Raw genomic sequence first — 21,422 nt, forward strand, 5'->3', positions numbered from 1 at the left:
TAACCTTGCATTTGGGACAATGGCTATGCATGAGGACATCATGCCTAGTAGTTTCATTATTATTTTGACTTGTACTCTTTGTTTTGGATACAAGGCCTGTATTACATTGTGAAATGTTTGTACTCTTTGTGGACTTGGAGTAGCAATCCCTTTTGCTGTGTTGATTGTTGCTCCTAAGTATTGCTGTGTTTGACACGGCTGCAGGTGTGACCTTGCGTAGTTGATTGAGAAACCTAGTTTGTGTAGGATTTCTATGACACATTTTGTGTGTTTTGAACACCGTTTTAGCATATTGGTTTTGATTAACCAATCGTCTAGGTATGGGAACACATGTATTTGCTGCCTTCTGATATGTGCAGCTACTACTGCTAGGCATTTTGTAAAAACTCTTGGCGCAGTTGTTATTCCGAATGGCAACACTTTGAATTGGTAATGTATCCCTTGGAATACAAACCTTAGGTACTTTGTGTGAAGGATGTATTGGTATATGGAAATATGCATCCTTTAGGTCTAGTGTTGTCATGTAGTCTTGTTGTTTGAGCAGTGGGATTACATCTTGTAGAGTAACCATGTGAAAGTGGTCTGATTTGATGTACGTATTTAATGTTCTGAGATCTAGTATCGGTCTCAGGCTCTTGTCTTTTTTGGGTATCAGGAAGTACAGTGAGTAAACTCCTGTGTTTAATTGTTCTTTTGGTACTAATTCTATTGCTTCTTTCTGTAGCAATGCCTGAACTTCTAATCCTAGAAGATCTATATGTTGTTTTGACATTGTGTGTTTTCGGTGGGACGTTTGGAGGGAATTTGAGAAATTCTATGCAATAACCATGCTGGATAATTGCTAAGACCCAAGTGTCTGTTGTTATTTCCTCCCAATGTGTGTAAAACTTGGTTAGTCTCCCCCCCACAGGTGTTATGTGTTGGGGATTTGTGACCTTGAAGTCACTGTTTGTTTTGAGGAGTTTTGGGACTTTGGAACTTTCCTCTGTTTCTTTGAAACTGTCCTCCTCTATATTGTCCCCGAAAACCTCCCCGCTGATACTGGCTCTGGTAAGTGGGCTTTGTTTGTGAGGTTGTGGCTTCTGTGGTTTGCCCTCGAAACCCCCCTTGAAATGTGCCTCTGCTCTGCGGGGAGTAGAGTGCGCCCATGGCTTTGGCCGTGTCAGTGTCTAAGTTTTTCTATTGCAGTGTCCACTTCCGGCCCAAACAACTGCTGTCCGTTGAAGGGCATATTCAGCACAGCTTGCTGTATCTCTGGTTTAAATCCGGATGTACGCAGCCATGCATGCCTCCTTAGTTACTGCTGTGTTGACAGTTCTAGCAGCTGTGTCTGCAGCATCCATTGCTGATCGAATTTGATTATTGGAGATATTTTGTCCCTCTTCTACCACTTGCTGCGCTCTTTTTTGGAACACTTTTGGTAAGTGTTCAATAAGGTGTTGCATCTCGTCCCAATGGGCCCTATCATATCTGGCTAGCAAAGCTTGCAAATTTGCAATACGCCACTGGTTTGCTGCCTGTGCCGCCACCCTTTTGCCTGCTGCGTCGAATTTTCTACTCTTTATCTGGAGGTGGCGCGTCTCCTGAAGTATGAGAGTTGGCTCTTTTGTGCGCTGCTCCAACTACAACAGAGTCTGGTGATAGCTGTTGTGTGATGTACACTGGGTCTGTTGGTGGCGGTTTGTATTTTTTATCTACCCTTGGAGTAATGGCTCTCCCTTTGACAGGCTCCTCAAACACTTGTTTGGAGTGTTTTAGCATTCCGGGCAACATCGGCAGACTTTGATATTGACTGTGCGTAGACGACATTGTATTAAAAAGGAAGTCTTCTTCAATGGGTTCTGAGTGAAGGCTGACATTGTGAAATGCTGCTGCCCTTGATACCACTTGAACGTAGCCTGTACTATCCTCTGGTGGCGAGGGTCTCGCTGGATAGCATTGAGGATTATTATCTGACACTGGTGCGTCGTAGAGGTCCCATGCGTCAGGGTCATCTTGACTCATCCCCGTATGTGTTGGGGATTGAATCATTGGTGGAGTGGCTACCGATGATAGTTGTGGAGAGTGATGTGGGGATGGTGGTGGTGTTACTTGTTTTGCCACTTTTGCTTGTGGCTGTTTGTCCTTGTCCTGGAAGGCAAGTTTTCGTTTCATTCTGATTGGAGGAAGAGTGCTGATCTTCCCTGTATCTTTCTGAATAAAGAGACGCCTTTGCGTGTGATCTGGCTCTATTGTCTCTAATTCTTGTTCAAATCTGTGTGTCTTCATTTGCGAGGACAGTCCTTGTTCCTCTGAATAGGAACTAATTTTCGGTTCGGAGGCCGGATGTTTCAGTACCGAAACCTTTTCGGCTGCTTTTTTCGGCTCCGACAAAATCTTTTTAGCTTTCGGCGTAGTGCCCTCTCGGTGCCGACCCATTTCGCTGCCGCTGTCTCGATGCCGAATCTTTTCGGAGCCACTCTCTCGGGCCAGAGATTGCTGCGTGCCTGTATCTCGACCGGAGTCGGATGACTTCGACACCAGCTCGCCCTTTTTCGGTGCCGATGAACCGTCACCTATTTTTCGGGTTAAGCCATGGCCTGTTGGCGGTGGCGTCCCCTGGGCTTTGGCAGTCTTTTTGTGAGTTCTTTGTTTCGACGTCTTACTCCCGGTTTTCGGCGTTTCCTCAGGATCGATCTCCTCAGAGTCCGAATCCTGGATGGAGAACGTTTCTTCCTCCTCCTCGAAACGCCCTTGTCCTGTCGGCGCCGACGCCATTTGCAGTCTTCTTGCTCTTCGGTCCCTGAGTGTCTTCCTGGACCGAAACGCTCGACAGGCCTCACAAGTATCCTCCTTGTGTTCTGGTGACAAACACAAGTTACAGATCAGGTGTTGATCTGTATATGGATACTTGTTATGGCATTTTGGACAGAAGCGGAATGGGGTCTGTTCCATCAGCCTTGAAGAGACACGTGGCCGGGCCGACCAGGCCCCGACGGGGATCGAAAAAACCCCGAAGGGCCACCGGAGCTCTTCTTAATTCGGTGTCGATCTGTTGTAACTAACCCGATACCGAACGCAAACAATACCGACGATTTTTCCGAGATTCTAACTAACTTTCCGACCCTAAACACGGAGCGAAAAGGAACACGTCCGAACCCGATGGCGGAAAAAAAACAATCTAAGATGGAGTCGACGCCCATGCGCAATGGAGTCGAAATGGGAGGAGTCCCACGGTCTTGTGACTCGAAAAAAGACTTCTTCGAAGAAAAACAACTTGTAACACTCCGAGCCCAACACCAGATGGCGGGTTTGTGCATAGCATGTGTATCTGCAGCTACACATGCCATCGAACACACACACACACACTCATATATATATATATATATATATATACACACACACACATATACACACACACATACGGAAAATGTCACTTACCCAGTGTACATCTGTTCGTGGCATGAGTCGCTGCAGATTCACATGCTGTGCACAGTCCGCCGTCTGGTGTTGGGCTCGGAGTGTTACAAGTTGTTTTTCTTCGAAGAAGTATTTGAGTCACGAGACCGAGGGACTCCTCCTACTTAGATTCCATTGCGCATGGGCGTCGACTCAATCTTAGATTGTTTTCCCCGCAGAGGGTGAGGTAGGAGTTGTGTATATTAGTAATAGTGCCCATGCAATGGAATGAATACGTATGTACATAATAAAGGTTAAAGTAATATATTTACAAATGTACAAATGTTCAAGATCTACTTCTAAACGGCTACAGGCTCCCGGGGAGGCGGGTGGGCGCATGTGAATCTGCAGCGACTCATGCCACGAACAGATGTACACTGGGTAAGTGACATTTTCCGTTCGATGGCATGTGTAGCTGCAGATACACATGCTGTGCACCGACTAGTAAGCAGTTATCTCCCCAAAAGCGGTGGTTCAGCCTGTAGGAGTTGAAGTAGTTTGAAATAATGTTCTTAGTACAGCCTGACCTACTGTGGCTTGTTGTGTTGTTAACACATCTACACAGTAGTGCTTGGTAAATGTATGAGGCGTAGACCATGTTGCTGCCTTACATATTTCTTCATTGGAATATTTCCTAGAAAGGCCATGGTAGCCCCTTTCTTTCTGGTTGAGTGTGCCTTTGGTGTAATAGGCAGCTCTCTTTTTGCTTTAAGATAGCAGGTTTGAATACACTTAACTATCCACCTAGCAATGCCTTGTTTTGAAATAGGATTTCCTGTATGAGGTTTTTGAAAAGCAATAAATAGTTGTTTTGTTATTCTAATTAGTTTCATTCTGTCAATGTAGTACATTAGTGCTCTTTTGATGTCTAATGTATGTAGTGCTCTTTCAGCTACAGAATCTGGTTGTGGGAAGAACACTGGTAATTCTACTGTTTGATTTAAGTGGAACGGTGAGATAACCTTTGGTAAAAATTTTGGATTTGTTCTTAGAACTACTTTATTTTTATGTATTTGAATAAATGGTTCTTGTATGGTAAATGCTTGAATCTCGCTCACTTTTCTTAGAGATGTGATGGCAATCAAAAATGCAACTTTCCACGTTAAGTATTGCATTTCACAAGAATGCATGGGCTCGAAAGGTGGACCCATGAGTCTTGTTAAGACAATGTTGAGGTTCCATGAAGGAACAGGTGGTGTCCTTGGTGGTATGATTCTTTTTAAGCCTTCCATAAACGCTTTAATGACTGGTATTCTAAATAGTGAAGTTGAATGAGTAATTTGTAGGTAAGCTGATATTGCGGTGAGATGTATTTTTATGGAAGAGAAAGCTAGATTTGATTTTTGCAAATGTAGTAAATATCCAACTATATCTTTTGGAGATGCGGTTAATGGCTGAATTTGATTATTTTGGCAGTAATACACAAATCTTTTCCACTTGTTTGCGTAGCAGTGTCTAGTCGTAGGCTTCCTAGCTTGTTTTATGACCTCCATACATTCCTGTGTGAGGTGAAAGTGTCCGAATTCTAGGATTTCAGGAGCCAAATTGCTAGATTCAAAGATGCTGGATTTGGATGTCTGATCTGTTTGTGTTGTGTTAACAGATCTGGTTTGTTGGGTAGTTTGACATGAGGTACTACTGACAGGTCTAGTAGTGTCGTGTACCAAGGTTGCCTTGCCCATGTTGGTGCTATTAGTAGGAGTTTGAGTTTGTTTTGACTCAACCTGTTTACTACATATGGAAGGAGAGGGAGAGGGGGAAAAGCGTATGCAAAGATCCCGGACCAGTTCATCCATAGAGCATTGCCTTGGGATTGATCTTGTGGGTATCTGGATGCGAAGTTTTGGCATTTTGAGTTTTCCTTTGTTGCAAATAGATCTATTTTAGGTGTTCCCCAAATTTGAAAGTAATTGTTCAGTATTTGGGGGTGAATTTCCCATTCGTGGATCTGTTGGTGATCCCGTGAGAGATTGTCTGCTAACTGATTCTGAATTCCTGGAATAAATTGTGCTATTAGGCGAATGTGGTTGTGAATCGCCCAATGCCATATTTTCTGTGTTAGGAGGCACAACTGTGTTGAGTGTGTCCCTCCTTGTTTGTTTAGATAATACATTGTTGTCATGTTGTCTGTTTTGACAAGAATGTATTTTTGGGTTATTATGGGTTGAAATGCTTTCAGCGCTAGAAATACTGCTAACATTTCCAAGTGATTTATGTGAAATTGTCTCTGATGTATGTCCCATTGTCCTTGGATGCTGTGTTGATTGAGGTGTGCTCCCCACCCGGTCATGGAAGCATCTGTTGTTATAACGTATTGTGGCACTGGGTCTTGGAAAGGCCACCCTTGGTTTAAATTTGTACTGTTCCACCATAGAAGCGAGATGTATGTTTGGCGGTCTATCAACACCAGATCTAGAAGTTGACCTTGTGACCATTGTGATGCTAGGCACTGTTGTAAGGGCCGCATGTGCAATCTTGCGTTTGGGACAATGGCTATGCATGAAGACATCATGCCTAGTAGTTTCATTACCATTCTGACTTGTATCTTTTGTGTTGGATACATGGCCTGTATCACTTTGTGAAATGTTTGAACCCGTTGTGGACTTGGAGTGGCAATTCCTTTTGCTGTGTTGACTGTCGCTCCTAAGTATTGCTGCGTTTGACACGGCTGAAGGTGTGACTTCGCGTAGTTGATGGAGAAACCTAGCCTGTGAAGGGTTTGTATGACATATTTTGTGTGCTGTGAACTCTGTTTTAGCGTGTTGGTTTTGATTAGCCAGTCGTCTAAGTACGGGAACACATGTATTTGCTGCCTTCTGATATGTGCAGCTACTACTGCCAGGCATTTTGTAAAAACTCTTGGCGCAGTTGTTATTCCGAATGGCAACACTTTGAATTGGTAATGTATTCGTTGGAATACGAACCTTAGGTATTTCCTGTGTGAGGGATGTATTGGTATATGGAAATACACATCTTTTAGATCTAATGTTGTCATGTAGTCTTGCTGTTTGAGCAGTGGTATTACGTCTTGTAACGTGACCATGTGAAAGTGTTATCCATGTGAAAGATTTTATGTAGGTATTTAGTGTTCTGAGATCTAGTATTGGTCTCAGAGTTTCGTCCTTTTTGGGTATTAGAAAGTACAGTGAGTAAACTCCTGTGTTTTTTTGTTGAGCTGGTACTAATTCTATTGCGTCCTTTTGTAGCAATGCTTGTACTTCTAGTCCTAGTAGATCTATATGTTGTTTTGACAGATTGTGTGTTTTCGGTGGGACGTTTGGAGGGAATTGGCGAAATTCTATGCAATAACAATGCTGGATAATTGCTAAGACCCAAGTGTCTGTTGTTATTTCCTCCCAAAGTTTGTAAAATTGGCTTAGTCTTCCCCCCACAGGTGTTATGTGATGGGGGTGTGTGACCTGTGAGTCACTGTTTATTTTGAGGGGTTTTGGGGCCTTGGAATTTCCCTCGGTTTTTTGGGAATTGGCCCCCTCTAAATTGCCCCCGAAAACCTCCCCTCTGGTATTGACCCTGGTAGGTAGGCCTTGTTTGTGAGGTTGTGGTTTCTGTGGGTTGACCTCGAAACCCTCCCCTAAAAGGTGTTTTCTGAAATGTGCCTCTGCTCTGCGGGGAGTAGAGTGCGCCCATGGCTTTGGCTGTATCGGTGTCGTTCTTGAGTTTTTCGATGGCAGTGTCTACCTCCGGCCCAAACAATTGCTGTTCATTAAACGGCATATTGAGCACAGCCTGCTGGATTTCCGGTTTGAACCCAGAAGTGCGCAGCCATGCGTGCCTTCGAATTGTGACTGCAGTGTTTATTGTCCTTGCAGCTGTGTCTGCTGCATCCATGGAAGACCGTATCTGATTATTTGAGATACTTTGTCCCTCTTCCACCACCTGTTGCGCTCTTTTTTGGAACTCCTTGGGTAAGTGTTCAATGAAATGTTGCATTTCATCCCAATGAGCCCTGTCGTATCTTGCCAAAAGTGCTTGTGAATTGGCAATACGCCACTGATTTGCTGCTTGTGCTGCAACCCTTTTTCCCGCAGCATTAAATTTGCGGCTCTCCTCGTCTGGAGGTGGTGCGTCGCCTGAGGTATGAGAGTTGGCTCTCTTACGAGCTGCCCCCACAATTACTGAGTCTGGTGTTAGTTGTGTTGTAATATATATTGGATCAGTGGGCGGTGGCTTATATTTTTTCTCCACCCTTGGAGTTACGGCTCTGCCTTTAACTGGATCCTGAAATATTGGTTTTGAATGTCTTAGCATTCCTGGGAGCATGGGAAGGCTTTGATATTGGCTACGGGTGGAGGATAGGGTGTTAAAGAGAAAGTCATCCTCAATTGGTTCCGAATGTAAGGACACATTGTGAAACTCGGCTGCCCTTGCGACCACCTGTGTATAGGATGTACTGTCCTCAGGTGGTGACGGTTTTGTAGGATAAGAGTCTGGGCTATTGTCAGACACTGGAGCATCGTAGAGGTCCCATGCATCGGGATCATCCTGACTCATTGTGGTATGAGCTGGTGAGTGCATCAGTGGTGGAGTTGTTGCTGGTGATGCATGTATTGATGGTGGTGGAGATGGTGGTGGAGACGGTGGTGGGTTTGTTTTCTTTGCCACCTTTGCCTGTGGTTGCTTGTCCTTTTGTTGAAAGGCAAGTTTCCTTTTTATTTTGATTGGGGGAAGAGTGGTTATCTTCCCTGTGTCCTCATGAATATGAAGCCTTCTTTGTGTGTAGTCAGGCTCTGCAGATTGAAGCTCCTCTCCAAATCGATGTAATTGGGAGGTTAGTCCTTGTTCCTCTGTATAGGAACTAGTTTTCGGCTCAGAGGCTGGCTGTTTCGGAACCGAAACCTTTTCGGAAGTCTTTTTAGGCTCCGAAGAAACCTTCTTTGTTTTCGGCGTGTCTCGGTGCCGAAATTCTTCGGTGCCACTGTCTCTGTGCCGAAGTTTCTCTGAGCCGCCGTCTCGGCTCCGAGGTTGCTGTGTGGCGGTATCTCGACCGGAGTCGGATGACTTCGACACCAACATGCCCTTTTTCGGTGCCTTGGATGGGTCACCTATTTTTCGGGTTAAGCCATGGCCTGTTGGCGGTGGCGTCCCCTGGGCTTTTGTAGACTTCTCGTGAGTCTTGATTTTCGACGTCTTACTCACGGTTTTGGTTGTTTCTTCGGCGTCGAGTTCTTCCGAATCCGACTCGCGGATGGAGAAAGCTTCTTCTTCCTCCTCGAAACGATCTTGACCTGTCGGCGTGGACGCCATTTGTAGTCTCCTGGCTCTTCGGTCTCTCAGCGTCTTCCTCGACCGAAACGCTCGACAGGCTTCACAAGTATCCTCCTTGTGCTCGGGGGACAAGCACAAGTTACAGACCAGATGGTGATCCGTATACGGATACTTGTGATGGCATTTTGGGCAGAAACGGAATGGGGTCCGTTCCATGAGCCTTGAAGTCGCATGTGGCCGGGCCGACCAGGCCCCGACGGGGGATCGAAAAAACCCCGAAGGGCCAAAGGAGCTCTTCAAAATTCGGTGTCGATTTGTTCTAACTAACCCGATACCGAACGCAAACAATACCGAAGTTTTTTTCCAAGATTCTAACTAACTTTCCGACCCGAAACACGGAGCGAAAAGGAACACGTCCGAACCCGATGGCGGAAAAAAAACAATCTAAGATGGAGTCGACGCCCATGCGCAATGGAATCTAAGTAGGAGAAGTTCCTCGGTCTCGTGACTCGAAAAGACTTCTTCGAAGAAAAACAACTTGTAACACTACGAGCCCAACACCAGACGGTGGACTGTGCACAGCATGTGTATCTGCAGCTACACATGCCATCGAACACACACACACACACACATATATATATATATATATATATATATACACACACATACACATATATATATATACACATATACATACACACACACACACACACACACACACACACACACAATTTGGAACATACAGATATCAGCAAAATCTTTAAAGAAAGATTACGTAGGAAAGAATATCATATTAGATAAACAATAAAGATAATAGAACGTTACCCTAAGCAGGTAAAACAAGGAATTTGAGAGCCGTAAAGGAAGAAACAAACCTATGCAATGTGCGCAAATTAAACTGGGCTGCCGGGAAAAAGGAATGAAGAATTTACAACAGCTCACTGTTACTGGAAAAGATGTCGTAACATCACTTGTCCTACCGCCATATCACCTTGCGGAGTTTCCGCCAAACAGTAATGCTTAGCGAAAATATGCACAAACTTCCACGTGGCTGACCTGCAGATGTCCTGAATGGGCACTGCTGCAAAAAGTGCCATGGATGCAGCCATTTTCCTTGTAGAATGTGCACACGCTGGATTCTGCAAAGGTTTACCTGCCGCTGTATGACAATAGTTAATAGCAGAGGCTATCCACCTCGCAATTCCCTGCTTAGTGGTCCCTTACGTGGAGCACTGAATGCCACGAAAAGTTGGTTAGATTGCCTAAACTGTTTAGGACCTGTCCAGATAAAACTTCAGGCACCTCTGAACATCCAAAGAATGTAGAGCCTGCTCTGCTGGCGTCTATGGATTAGGAAAGTATGTTTTCAGTATCACCGGTTGGTTTATATGAAAATCCAACGGGACCTTAGGTATGAATTTTGGATTTGTTCGCAAAATTACTCTATCCCTTTTGAATTGTAAGAAAGGATCCTGGATAGTGAATGCCTGTATTTCACTTACTCTTCTAGCTGAGATGAGTGAGAAGGAGAGAGAGAGACTTTCCAGGATAGGAATTTCATGTCCGCTTTGTGGATTGGCTCAAACAGTGGTTTCATTAACTGAGAGAGGACCAAAATAAAAGGTGCCATGACGGAGGTGGAGGCCGTACTGGAGGAAAGGACCTGAATATACCCCTAAGAAACAGTTTTATGACTCTCGCCGACCACAGAGGAGGCATGTTCTCCAAACACCTATAACAGGAAATCATTGCTAGGTGGACCTTAATCCAAGAAACAGCCAAACCCGATCTGGCCAGGAGTAGAAGATAAGGTAGTATCTGCTGCGGTGATGAAGAAAAGGGATGTACTTGAACCTGAGCACACCAAGAGCAAAATCGCTTCCACTTTAGACGATTACCTTTTGTTGGTACTCAGCTGCAGCTCTGGCAAGGATGGCTCTGCAATCCGAAGGTATATCTAGATGCGCAAACTCATGGTGTTCAGGAGCCAGGCTGTCAAGTGAAGTGAAGCCGGATCCGGGTGGCAAACTTGGCCCTCGTTTATCATAAGCAGGGATGGCTTACCTGGTAGAGGGATGCTGCGGCTCTGCGAGAGGTGAAGGAATTATATATATATATAAAAATAAAAAAAACTGACAAGGCTATGCCTTAGCAATCAGAAGGAGCTTGCAGCGTTCGATCTTGATCTTCACCAGAACTCTTGGAATCAGGGGAATGGGAGGAAAAGCGCAAGCATAAATTCCTGACCATGCCATGGAAAACGCATTCCCCCAAGAGCCCCGATGTAGATCCAGACTTGCGAAAAAACCGCATTTCGCATACTGCAGGGTGGTGAAGAGATCCAGACTCTGTTTTCCCCCAATTGGGAAAAGACTTGATTCAAGACTCCTTGGTCCAATTCCCATTCGTGATTGGACAACCGTGATCTGCTCAGGGAATCCACAATGATGTTCTGTACGCCTGGGACATGTTCCGCTCGAAGGTTTACTTTGTGGCTCATAGACCATTCCATGCTTGTTGATATAATGCATTGTCGTGTTGTCCGTCCGGATGAGAACTGAGGAACCTCTGATTTTTGGAAGAAAAGCGCAAAGCGCTAGTCGAACAGCCTTCAATTCGAGATAATTGATGTGAAAGACCATCTGATGTGGCTTCCATTTGCCCCTGACTTGTAGGTGCTGGAGGAAAGCACCCCATCCCTCGAGAGAAGTGTCTGTAGTTAATCACCCAACATGCTTGCTGGGGAAGAAAAAAAGCCCCTTCGCTAAGTGAGACTCCTGAGTCCACCAAGCTAGAGATGGTATCATGGGTTTTGTTATCCTGAGGATATTGTCGAAAGACACTATGGATTGTGTCCATTGAAGATCTAACTGCTCCTGTAGGGGCCTCATTTTTAGACAGAAAGGCACCAGAGGAATGCAGGAGGACATCATCCCTAACAGGGACTTGAAGAGGCGAATTGAAACGTACTTTGTTTGTAAACGCCTCGCGAGGGATACGAGCTTTCTCAGTCTGTTCTCTATAGGGGCTGCATTGTTGGTGGCAGTGCACAGTACTGCCCCTAAAAAGTTCTCCTCTTTAAGGGTTGGAATGCTGACTTTTCGCGATTGACAGTTAGGCCCAGGCTCGTGAACAGCTCGATACAAGCTCTCGTGGACTTCTGCGACTGAGATCTGGATCTGGCTTTGACCAGCCAATCGTCTACATACAGGAAGATTTGATGGTTCTGTCTTCTGAGGAAAGCTGCCACTGGAGCCAAGCATTTGGTGAAGATCCTGGCGGCCGACTTCAGGCCGAGGGGCAAGACTTTAAACTGGAAATGGTCTCCGGCTACTGCAAATCTGAGATACCTTCTGCGGGAGGGATGAATAGGGATATGGAAATGTGTCCTGAAAATAGAGGGTGGCCATGTAATCCCCCGAATTTAGAAGGGACAGAATGTCTGATAGGGTGATCAGACGGAATGATTGTTTTTTTTAGATAAGTGTTGAGATCCCTGAGGTCTAGAATCGGACGCCAACTTTTCTGCTTTTTTCGAACTAGGAAGAATTGGGAGTAGTAACCCTTTCCTTTCTCCTGATGTGGAACCTTTCTATAGCTCCCTTGAGAAGCATGGACTCGACCTCCTGCTTGAGCAGATTCACCTTTTGAGGAAGGGGAGGATTTGTAGGAGGGGTAGTGCAGGAACTCAAGGGTATGGCCAAACTGATGAGATTTTGGACCAATTGGTCTGATGTCATCTTCCACCAAATTGTGAAAGTAGAGGGAAATCCTTCCCCCTAGTCTTGAGCCCAAGGGAAGATTCGCAGCCGGAGAAGATAGCAAGTCATTGTCTACGGCCTGTATCTTTTGGTTGTCTTCCGGCCTTTCCTCTCTGGGAAGCTCTCGAATAAGCGGCCTGTGGATGCATTCTTTGTTGAAACTGAGGATGAAAGGAATGGGCCGCCGCAGAGACAGATGGGTATCTATACTGCTGAAAACCTGGTCTGTATGATGAGTAGCTTCAGCCTCTAGCTCCTAGAAAAGGCGGTCTTTTAAACTGCAGGGTGACAAGGGATCTGGCTGTGTCAGTGTGTCCCCTGATTGACTGAAGCGCATCATCAAAGTGCTTCCTGAAAAGGGCTTCACCATCAAAAGGGAGGTCAAGAATTTTGTTCTGGACTTCGGGTCTAAATGAAGTCGCTCGAAGCCAACCCTGCCTTCTGAGAACCGCAGTACCTGCCATCTGACGGAAAGATGTGGTGGCGATGTCCATAGCACAGTCTATGATTTCTGCAGAAGACCTCTCTCCATCCTGCAAGACTTTCTTGGCTTCTAATTTAGAGTCTTCTGGCAGTTGATCCAAATAGGGCGCAATGTCAGCCCATAGCTGTCTGTCATATCTGCCTATGATAGCCAGAGAGTTAGAAGCCCTTATAATAAGCGAAGCCATTAAAGAGAAGCGTTTTCCTATATTATCTAATCTCCTACCCTCCTTGTCCGGTGGGGCAGAGATGTGTGCTGAAGGGTTCCTAGATCTGCGCTGTGCCACCTGGGCAATAACTGAGTCGGGTCTGGGATGGCCTGTGAGGCAGGCCGGAGAGTCTTCAGGCACCTTATACTTTTTGTCAAGGCGAAGTAGAACCGGAGTGACTGTGGCTGGGTTCTTCATAACTTTAATGACCTCATTCCAGATATAGTCCACAAGCGGCATAGATTTTAAACTCTTCTGAAATGGTTCCTTAAAATCATACAAAAAGCAGTCCATCTGCATCGTGGGCATGGGCAACTCAAACCTTTTCGCAGCTCTTTCAAGCAAGTTGGGGAAACCACCGATATCACCAGGAGGGGAATCCACAGGAACCAGAGAGGGAGAGGACGGAGTAGGAATTTGATAGTCATCCCACTCTGTTATTGCATCTGGTAATTCTCCCTCCTCTCTGTCATCATCATCAGAAGAGGACAAATCCTGCGTAAGGATGGAAATTGGTGTCTGTGGCAGTACATGTGATGGCTGGATCTCTAGATGGACCGGAGTAGAAGGCACAGAGGGCGCAACAGAAGGCTGCTGAACTTCCAAGCCAGCTGGTGGAAACCGCCTTGTGTAGTCATCCAACATGAGTTGCAGATCAGAGCAATCCTGGCAAGGAAACCACCTGCTCCTAATAGGGATACTGGTGTGCTTGCGGGTAATAAGAGTGCAGATCATGATGGGTGTCTTCCTTTAGATCCTGCCACTTGACATGTAGTTCTGATGGGCTATGAGCAACCCCAAAAGGTCAATCATCGGAGTCCTCTTGTTCTAGTAAATGCATAGATACCAAGGCTGAAACCCTACTTGGATATGCCACCAATGGCGAAAGGAAATCAGACTTCTTATGTGCTTTAACCCTCGTCGACGGCAATGTCGACGGTATGAGCATGTTTGGCGGGAGCACCGACGGAGATATCGCTGGATAAATTCTCAGACGAGGAACCCGATGACAGCAGAGTCAACGTCGAAGGTCTCACCGGCGGTAGCATCGAAGGAGAGGCGATGGGTGAGGTAACCATAAACGCCGTTGACGAGGACGTCGTCGAGACGAACGTCGATGAGGAAGACTCCGTTGTAGAGACTGTAGACGTAGCAGTCAACAACGAAGCTGTAAAGACACCTTTAAACACCGCTGTTGACGGTGCTCTCGTCGACTGTCTTCCTCGTACATTTTTCGGATGGCCTCTTAAAGACATGTTTCACCACAGGAGGCGGTGTTGGAGGCTCAGAAAAGGCTCTTTTACTGCACTCTGAGGAGAGAGATCTTTCTTTAGAGTGTCTTTTAGAAGAAACAGAACTCCTGTGAGGAGAACTGGAAGGACTTTCAGCTCTAGAGGACACCCGTTTGGTCTTTTTGTGAGCCTTTTTTGGAAGCTCTTCTGAGTGGGGTTGATGAGATCTGCCTCTTTTGTTTAGTTTTCTGGAGGAAGTTGTAGATTCCACACGGTCAGAACCAGACACTGGATCAGATCTGGACTTCAACTTCTGGAGCCAAATTAGTAGCCTACCCTCCCTGTCTGAGGGTTTTGTTAGAAAAGGTCCTGCAAACTTTGCAGTCTTTGGCCACATGGTCAGGGTAGAGGTAATAAATACAGTCCTTATGTGGTTCTTCAAAATCAATCCTTTTCTTCCCACAGGTCTTACAGGCTCTGAAAAGGCTTTTCTTCTCTTTATCAGACATGTTGACTGAGCAGAACTCCATTGAGACTCCCTAGCACGATGTGCGGTAGAAAATCTGAGGGAAGGGAGCTCCTCAGGAGGATTCTAGAGGGAGGGGAAGCCTGATTGGCTGGGCCTTGCTTTGGTCCTTTTTACTCATAAAAGTGATACGGATAGGCTACTAAAGAGAAAGCCTTTAGGCCTTTTTTCATTGCAGTAGCCTGTATGTATAGCTGTTTTGATGTACTGGGGGCTCCCATCTCGATGACGGGGAAGGATTCAAACATGTGAATCTATGAAAGTTCCAATACTGGAGTAACTGCGCTTTCACCTCCGGGAACCCCTTACGGGAGCTCTGTACCTTGTTCGTGTAATCAGGATAAATGGAGAATTTGCAGTTTTCAAATACCGCCCTGTCAGATTTGTGGGCTGCCCGCAGGACACAGTCTTTGTAGTTCAAAAGACGGGCAATGATAGCCCTCGGCGGTGCGCCAGGGAAGTGCAATAAGGGCCCTATGAGCACATTCCACCACAAACACCCTGCACAGCCCGACCGGCTGCAGCACATCTCTGATCCAGCTCTCCACGAAAGTTACAGCTATGGACCGCTCTGGGAATCCCAGCAATCGGATGTTATTCCGCTGAGACCTGCACCATCTGTTTGCGCAGGACCCACACCTCCGTTTGCCGCTCCAAGATGGAGCCCTCCGCTACTCTGACTTTGCCAGACACCTTCCTGAGGTCCGCCCGTAGAAGGTTGACCTCAACTACCACCGTCTCTTTTTCCTTCGAGGGCCACCATAGAACCTTGAATAGCTGCAAGAATCTCTGCTCGTGATGGCTCCTCGGAATTTGCTGGCTCACTCAGGCCATCTCCGGTCCCCCCACCCCCCAAAATCGGGTCTGGCGCTGTGGTAAGGGAATCAGAGTGTTATATTGCTCCATGGAGTTAACTTGTGACGATTTCCGTCCGCCAGTGCCGCCGCTGCCCAGGAGCCAAACTGTGTCCCTGTCTCGACTGACTCAAGGAAGAGGCAAAAGTGCCCGGATTCAAGTCACCAAAGGTTCAGGATCCACTACTCCTCCAGCTTCAAGGTGCCGCTGTACGCCGTCTCCCGGCGGACCACCTCGGAATCGGGAGAATCTGGCACCCCCCAGGGCCTCCTCCCGGCAAGCCCAATGTCACCGGTCTCAGAAAGCCCAACTCCAGTCCCTGGCCGTTTTCCCAGAATCCTCCTCCGCCGCGATCCATGCAATGGCCAGCCCTCACCAAGTCGTGTGGCAGTTCCTCAGGCCTATCTCGGCTCCCTCCTTCTTGCTGCCACACAGGCAGTCTGCCGCCCGACCAAGGGTCCACCAAACTCCGGCTCCCAGGCAAAATGCCAGTCCAAGGGCATGCCTGTCAGCACCGACTCACGCCGTCCATTTTGTGCGCCCTAACGTACAGCACAGGCCCACCAAATGCCACCCGGGCGCCACGTAGAAGGAGGACTCAACCCCAAATGCTGTGCACAAGGCCAGGAATGGGCAGCCCCAGCCCCCGCCTGACTCAAAGGCCCACAGACGCAGTCCCAATCAGGACGTCACAGCCTCAAAAAATGGGACCGCACCGTAGCAACACACTCGAGGAGCTGTCCCTTAATACTGGGAGGGAGCACCAATCACCTCAGGCACCCCAGGATAGATGCAGCCGGGATACGGGAGCTCACTAGGAGCGCTTTTGCTTGGCCACGCCCCACCAATGCTTTTGTTACTTAGTTTAGAAGTTACAATTCTTATACAGTACATTCAGCTACAAATCTGCACCAATGAGCTGCACGTAAATTGCGAGGTTTAGAGTAGGACTTTGTTTTTCCCCAGACATTCATTATTCTAATGCTGCTTGAAAGTGTTCACTGGGTAGAAATATTCTCATTAGTAAAGCCAGCTCTCAAACACAGTTATATTTTTAATACGGAGTTTGTGCTTCTCCACACCAAGCACTCTTAAATTATACTGGCTATTAGTATGGATGACATGTGACTTGTACACCTTGTAGTCCTCTTGAACATTTCCTATATACTAATTTACACACTTGTATTATTCATGGTCTCTGAATAATGCTTGTGTGATGTAAAGTGTTCTGACACCCTACACTGTAATGGATAGCGCTATAAACAAGAAATACATGTGAGTGGTTTTGGAGACATTGGGGGGGGGAGGGGAGGAGGAAGAAGAGGGGACACTGCTGGAGATTAGTAGGAAGGGTATTCCTGGATAAAATGTCACTGGGGTGAGCCAACAAACATGGTCATACGAGGCACCCCTATGCCTAAAGCCGGCCCTGGTGTCAATGGTACAAAACTTCACCACTGCAAAATAAACGAGTGAATGAATGAATGGATGGGTGGGTGGGTGGATGGATAATTTGGAAGACAGTGTTCCTGTATCCTGCATCAATACGAAGGACAGAATGGTGTTAAAATGTATGTTCTAAAGTCATCACATGTGAAAAAGTGGCAAATGGTTTGAATGAACCAGAGAACATCAGAGCGTAGGCTGTATTGGGAAAACCAATACAACTGAGTTACCACCTAAGGTTGTAAAGTAAAGAGAAATTTATTAACTTATTCTTAAACTCACATTTATCTACAAAAACACTTAACTTCAGGTGCACTCGTAGCTCTTCCACAACTGCCTCCCTTCATAAATATCAATCACTCCAGGAAGTACTGCAAGCTATCCTAGTGGTCTTCTATATTACAATTAGAAGGGGCTCATGAGGCTTGATCACAATATAGTGTGTGGAGCAGATGCATCTAAGAAGTAACCACGAGCAGTTCACGGCAAGCAGCAGGGTGGCTTCCCAAAAACACTTACCTTAACGCCGTGCTCCACTCTGCACTCCAGTCTCCTTGCTACATGCACAGGCTCCCAGCCTGCCCTGCGGCCAATCCGGATGCTGCTCAGAGCAGAGTCAGGATTCCCAGCCACTGTTGCTGGGCTGCAGAGAGCCTACTGCACGTGTGTTTGGCCGTCTAGAGACGGCCAGCCAAACATGCATGCGCTGTGAGGTGGGGGACGTGCTCTGCGAGTCACCCACCTGGCCCCGCCCCTTTTAAAGGTTTTGCAGCTGCAACTGCTGACGGGGGGGGGAGACACTCCTCCGCCCTAATGGAGGAGTCCCCCCTGGGAGTAACTGTCTGAAACACTGGTTTTAATTCAGGACTCCCTACTTCATGCACTATTTTTGTTTTATAATACACACACACACACACACACACACACACACGACTTCTGTTTTGAGCAGTTCTTGGTGGTGCATAGAGAATCTGATAACATTCCATCAGTAGTACTCCTTAAACTGTTTCTGCAGTAAATAGATAATATGGAAGGATATAGCGAAATACTACAGTTAAAGGACAATGCTGACCTGTGGGTTGCTTTCTTCTTTGGTGCATGTTCATAATCGTCAGGATACCAGCGCCTGTAATAGACCATGAGGTTTTAAATAACTCCTGTTTACATAAAAAGAAAGTGTTACTTATCTGTAACTTCAGTTCTCCAGTATTGGTATCTTTCATAGATTCACATGCTTGAATCATTACCCGTCAAGTGGGAGTGCCACTGTACCATAACACAGCAGTATGTATCATTACCATAGACCCTGATGGCAATGAGCAGTCGCTTTATTCACATATCTATGTCCTCTTTTTAAAAAGGACCGAACTTGAACCATGACCAATCGGGCGACAGCAACCTCGAGAACACTCCCAAGAGAGGATGCATCCCTCTGGTTTGTTTTTCCTAGTACAAGTGTAATGATTTTATATATGAGGTATAAGGGGAGCCGGAGGATGGGTCGCATGTGAATCTATGAAAGGTACTAATAATCAAGTTACACCGGAGTAATTCATTTTCTTCTCCAGTATTGGATCTTTCATAGATTCACATGCTTGAACCAGAATAGCACGCTGTTATTATTATAAGTATGCTTTGAAGCAATATAAATATCCTTTGAGGATGGTGGGTAAGAAATCAATACAATATAGTTACACTGTCTAAGCTTAATGTTCTAGAAATGGAATGACAGGGAAACCTATAACCGAGTATGACATGGAAATACCCTTAAACATGAACACACAAAACCTCAAACAGAGGCTCACCTTATTGGATCAGATGCCATTACACCGCCTTGGTGCACCGATTCTAGGCAGAGTGCTGCGTAAACGTATGGGTGCTCATCCATGTTGCAGCATGGCAAATCTTTTCAAATGGCACATCTGCAAAAAGAGCAGTCGAGCTGGGTACTGCCCTTGTTGAGTGTGCTCTGGCTTTAGCTATAAGTGGTTTACCCACCTCAGAATGGCAAAACTGGATGGCAGCGGAAATCCATCTTGTAATCGTAGCCTTTGTGACTGCATACCGTTGATGTGGATGACTATATGATACAATAAGTTGATCAGTTTTGCGTATCTGCTGAGATGCAAACATAATTTAAGGCACCTTTTTACATCCAGAGCATGAAGCTATTGCTTAGCTGAGGGGAGGTGTAACCGGGGAAAAAGGTGTGTAGTATGATGGGCTCATGAAGCTGAAATTTAGTTGGCATCTTGGCAATGAATCTAGGATTTATCCTAAGTTTAAATAGTTGTTGGTGAAATGAAGGAATGGTTTTTGCATGATGAAAGCTTTTATTTCACTGACTCTCCTAGCTGATGAATCCCTTCATGAATTTTTTAATTATTCTTGCAGAGCAAAGAGAAGGGGAGTGAGATTAACGTCTGTATCTCAATACTGCTGCAAGGCGAGCCTTGAAAGATGCATGCACCATTCAATATCTAGCAAGCAATAGGAGATATTGCAGAATCTGTTCCAGTGATGTTTTCAAGGGATGCAGGTTAGACAGTTGACACCAAACACAGAATCTTTTCCATTTTAACCTGTACATTTTTTTGGGTGGATTCGGCTCTTGCTTTAGACAGGCTATCCCTAGAGTACTGAGGAATGCCTAGGTCTTTAAATTCACTGAACTTAGGAACCATGCACACAAGTGGAGGGATGTTGGATCTGGATGGAGAATCTGGCCCTTGTTCATGGTTAACAATGTTAGCAGAGGTGGGAGGCGAATGGGATTGTATTCTGACAACAGGAGGAGTTCTGTAAACCATTGCTGCCTGGGCCATCAGGAGACAGTGCTCTCTTCTCATTTTCCTGAGAACCTTCAGTATATTAGGAAAGGGCAGGGTGGGGGAGCGGGAGTGCGGGGGGGGGAGCATACGCATAAATCGCTGACTAGCTTATCAAAAGGGTATTTCCTCAAGCGCAGAATTAGCATTTGGTGTTCTTGTCTGTCGCAAAAAGATCCAATGCTGGTGTGCCCTAGCGTAAAAATATCCTGTTTAGCGGTGTTTAATCCATCTCACACTCGTGACAACTGTGCTGTCCTGCTGTGTGTCCGCTAAAGTGTTGCTGACTCCGGACACATGTTTAGCTCTCAGCAATTTGTTGTGAATAGTGAGCCAATTCCAAAGATCCTGAGCCTCTTGGTAGAGTGTTAATGATAGTGTGTCTCCTTGTTTGTTTATATAATGCATGCTGGTTGTGTTGTCCGTACGAACCAGCACTGATGAGCCTGCTATGCTCAGAAGAAAAGCCTGTTGAGTGAGAAAGATGGCCTTCAACTCCAGACTGTTGATAAGCAAGGTTTTCACTTGGGTTGACCACTTTCCCTGAATTTGTAGGTCCTGCAGATGGCCATCGCAGCCCTGCAGAGAGACACCTGTGGTTATCACAAACTCAGGGACATGAGGACAAAATGTCAGGCCCTGTGATAAATGAGAAGCCTAGTACCACTACACTAAGGCCTTCTTCATGTTTGGAACGATGGTCGCAATGTCGTCAAACAATCTCTCCATCTGGATCCAGTGCTACTGAAATTCTTCTTGAAGTGGTCTTACTTTCAGTTGCACAAAAGGTACTAGACTGATTGCAGAAGACATCATGCCCTGCAAGAAGTTGTACATGGTAACTGAACCGGACCCTCTTTTTGAAAGCTCGACTGCCAGATCCCTTAGCTTGAGTTGTCTGTCTTGGGATAAAAAAAAGCCTTGAAGTGAATCGTATCCAGGCGAGATCACGAACATTTTTCTTTGGAATAGTAAATGATTTTTGGGAAATTGACTGCAAGACCCAGTTTGTGAAATAATTTGAGACAAGCTTGTGTGGTTTTGGATGCTTGGTGAGCTGTTGGGGTCTTGAGTAGCCAGTCCAAGTAGGAAAATACTTGGTGGCATTGGTTCCTGAGAGCGACTGCTACTGGTGTCAGGCACTTTGTAAATCTGCAAGGTGCTGAGTTGAGTCAGAATAGGAGGACTTTGAATTGGTAATGGGTACCGGCTACAGACAACCGAAGATATTTTCTGTGTTTGGGATGTATGGAGAAGTGCAAGTATGCATCCTGGAAATAAGAGTCTCGTCATGAAATCTCCAATGTTGAGGAGGTGCAGGATATCTGAGAGGGTGACCATCCAACGGGATTGCTTGCATAAGAATTTGTTCAGTTTTCTTAAGACCAGGATGGGCCGCAAATCCCCTGTTTTCTTTC

General features: G+C 46.0%; 1 protein-coding gene across 4 annotated transcripts in view; it reads right to left on the bottom strand.

The window, feature by feature from the left end:
- REXO2 (RNA exonuclease 2) overlaps positions 1–21,422 on the bottom strand; it is a 261,017-nt gene that overhangs the window by 9,092 nt on the left and 230,503 nt on the right. For 3 of the 4 annotated variants that reach the window (XM_069224928.1, XM_069224929.1, XM_069224930.1), the window contains one exon: positions 18,249–18,302. The exons of the other annotated variant lie outside the window; for it this stretch is intronic. In XM_069224928.1, coding sequence (XP_069081029.1) covers positions 18,249–18,302 — 54 coding nt within the window. The remainder of the gene's footprint in view (positions 1–18,248; positions 18,303–21,422) is intronic. 4 annotated transcript variants of the gene reach the window in all.

The sequence above is a fragment of the Pleurodeles waltl genome, chromosome 3_1 (genome assembly GCF_031143425.1).
Source record: "Pleurodeles waltl isolate 20211129_DDA chromosome 3_1, aPleWal1.hap1.20221129, whole genome shotgun sequence".
Taxonomy (NCBI): Eukaryota; Metazoa; Chordata; class Amphibia; order Caudata; family Salamandridae; genus Pleurodeles; species Pleurodeles waltl.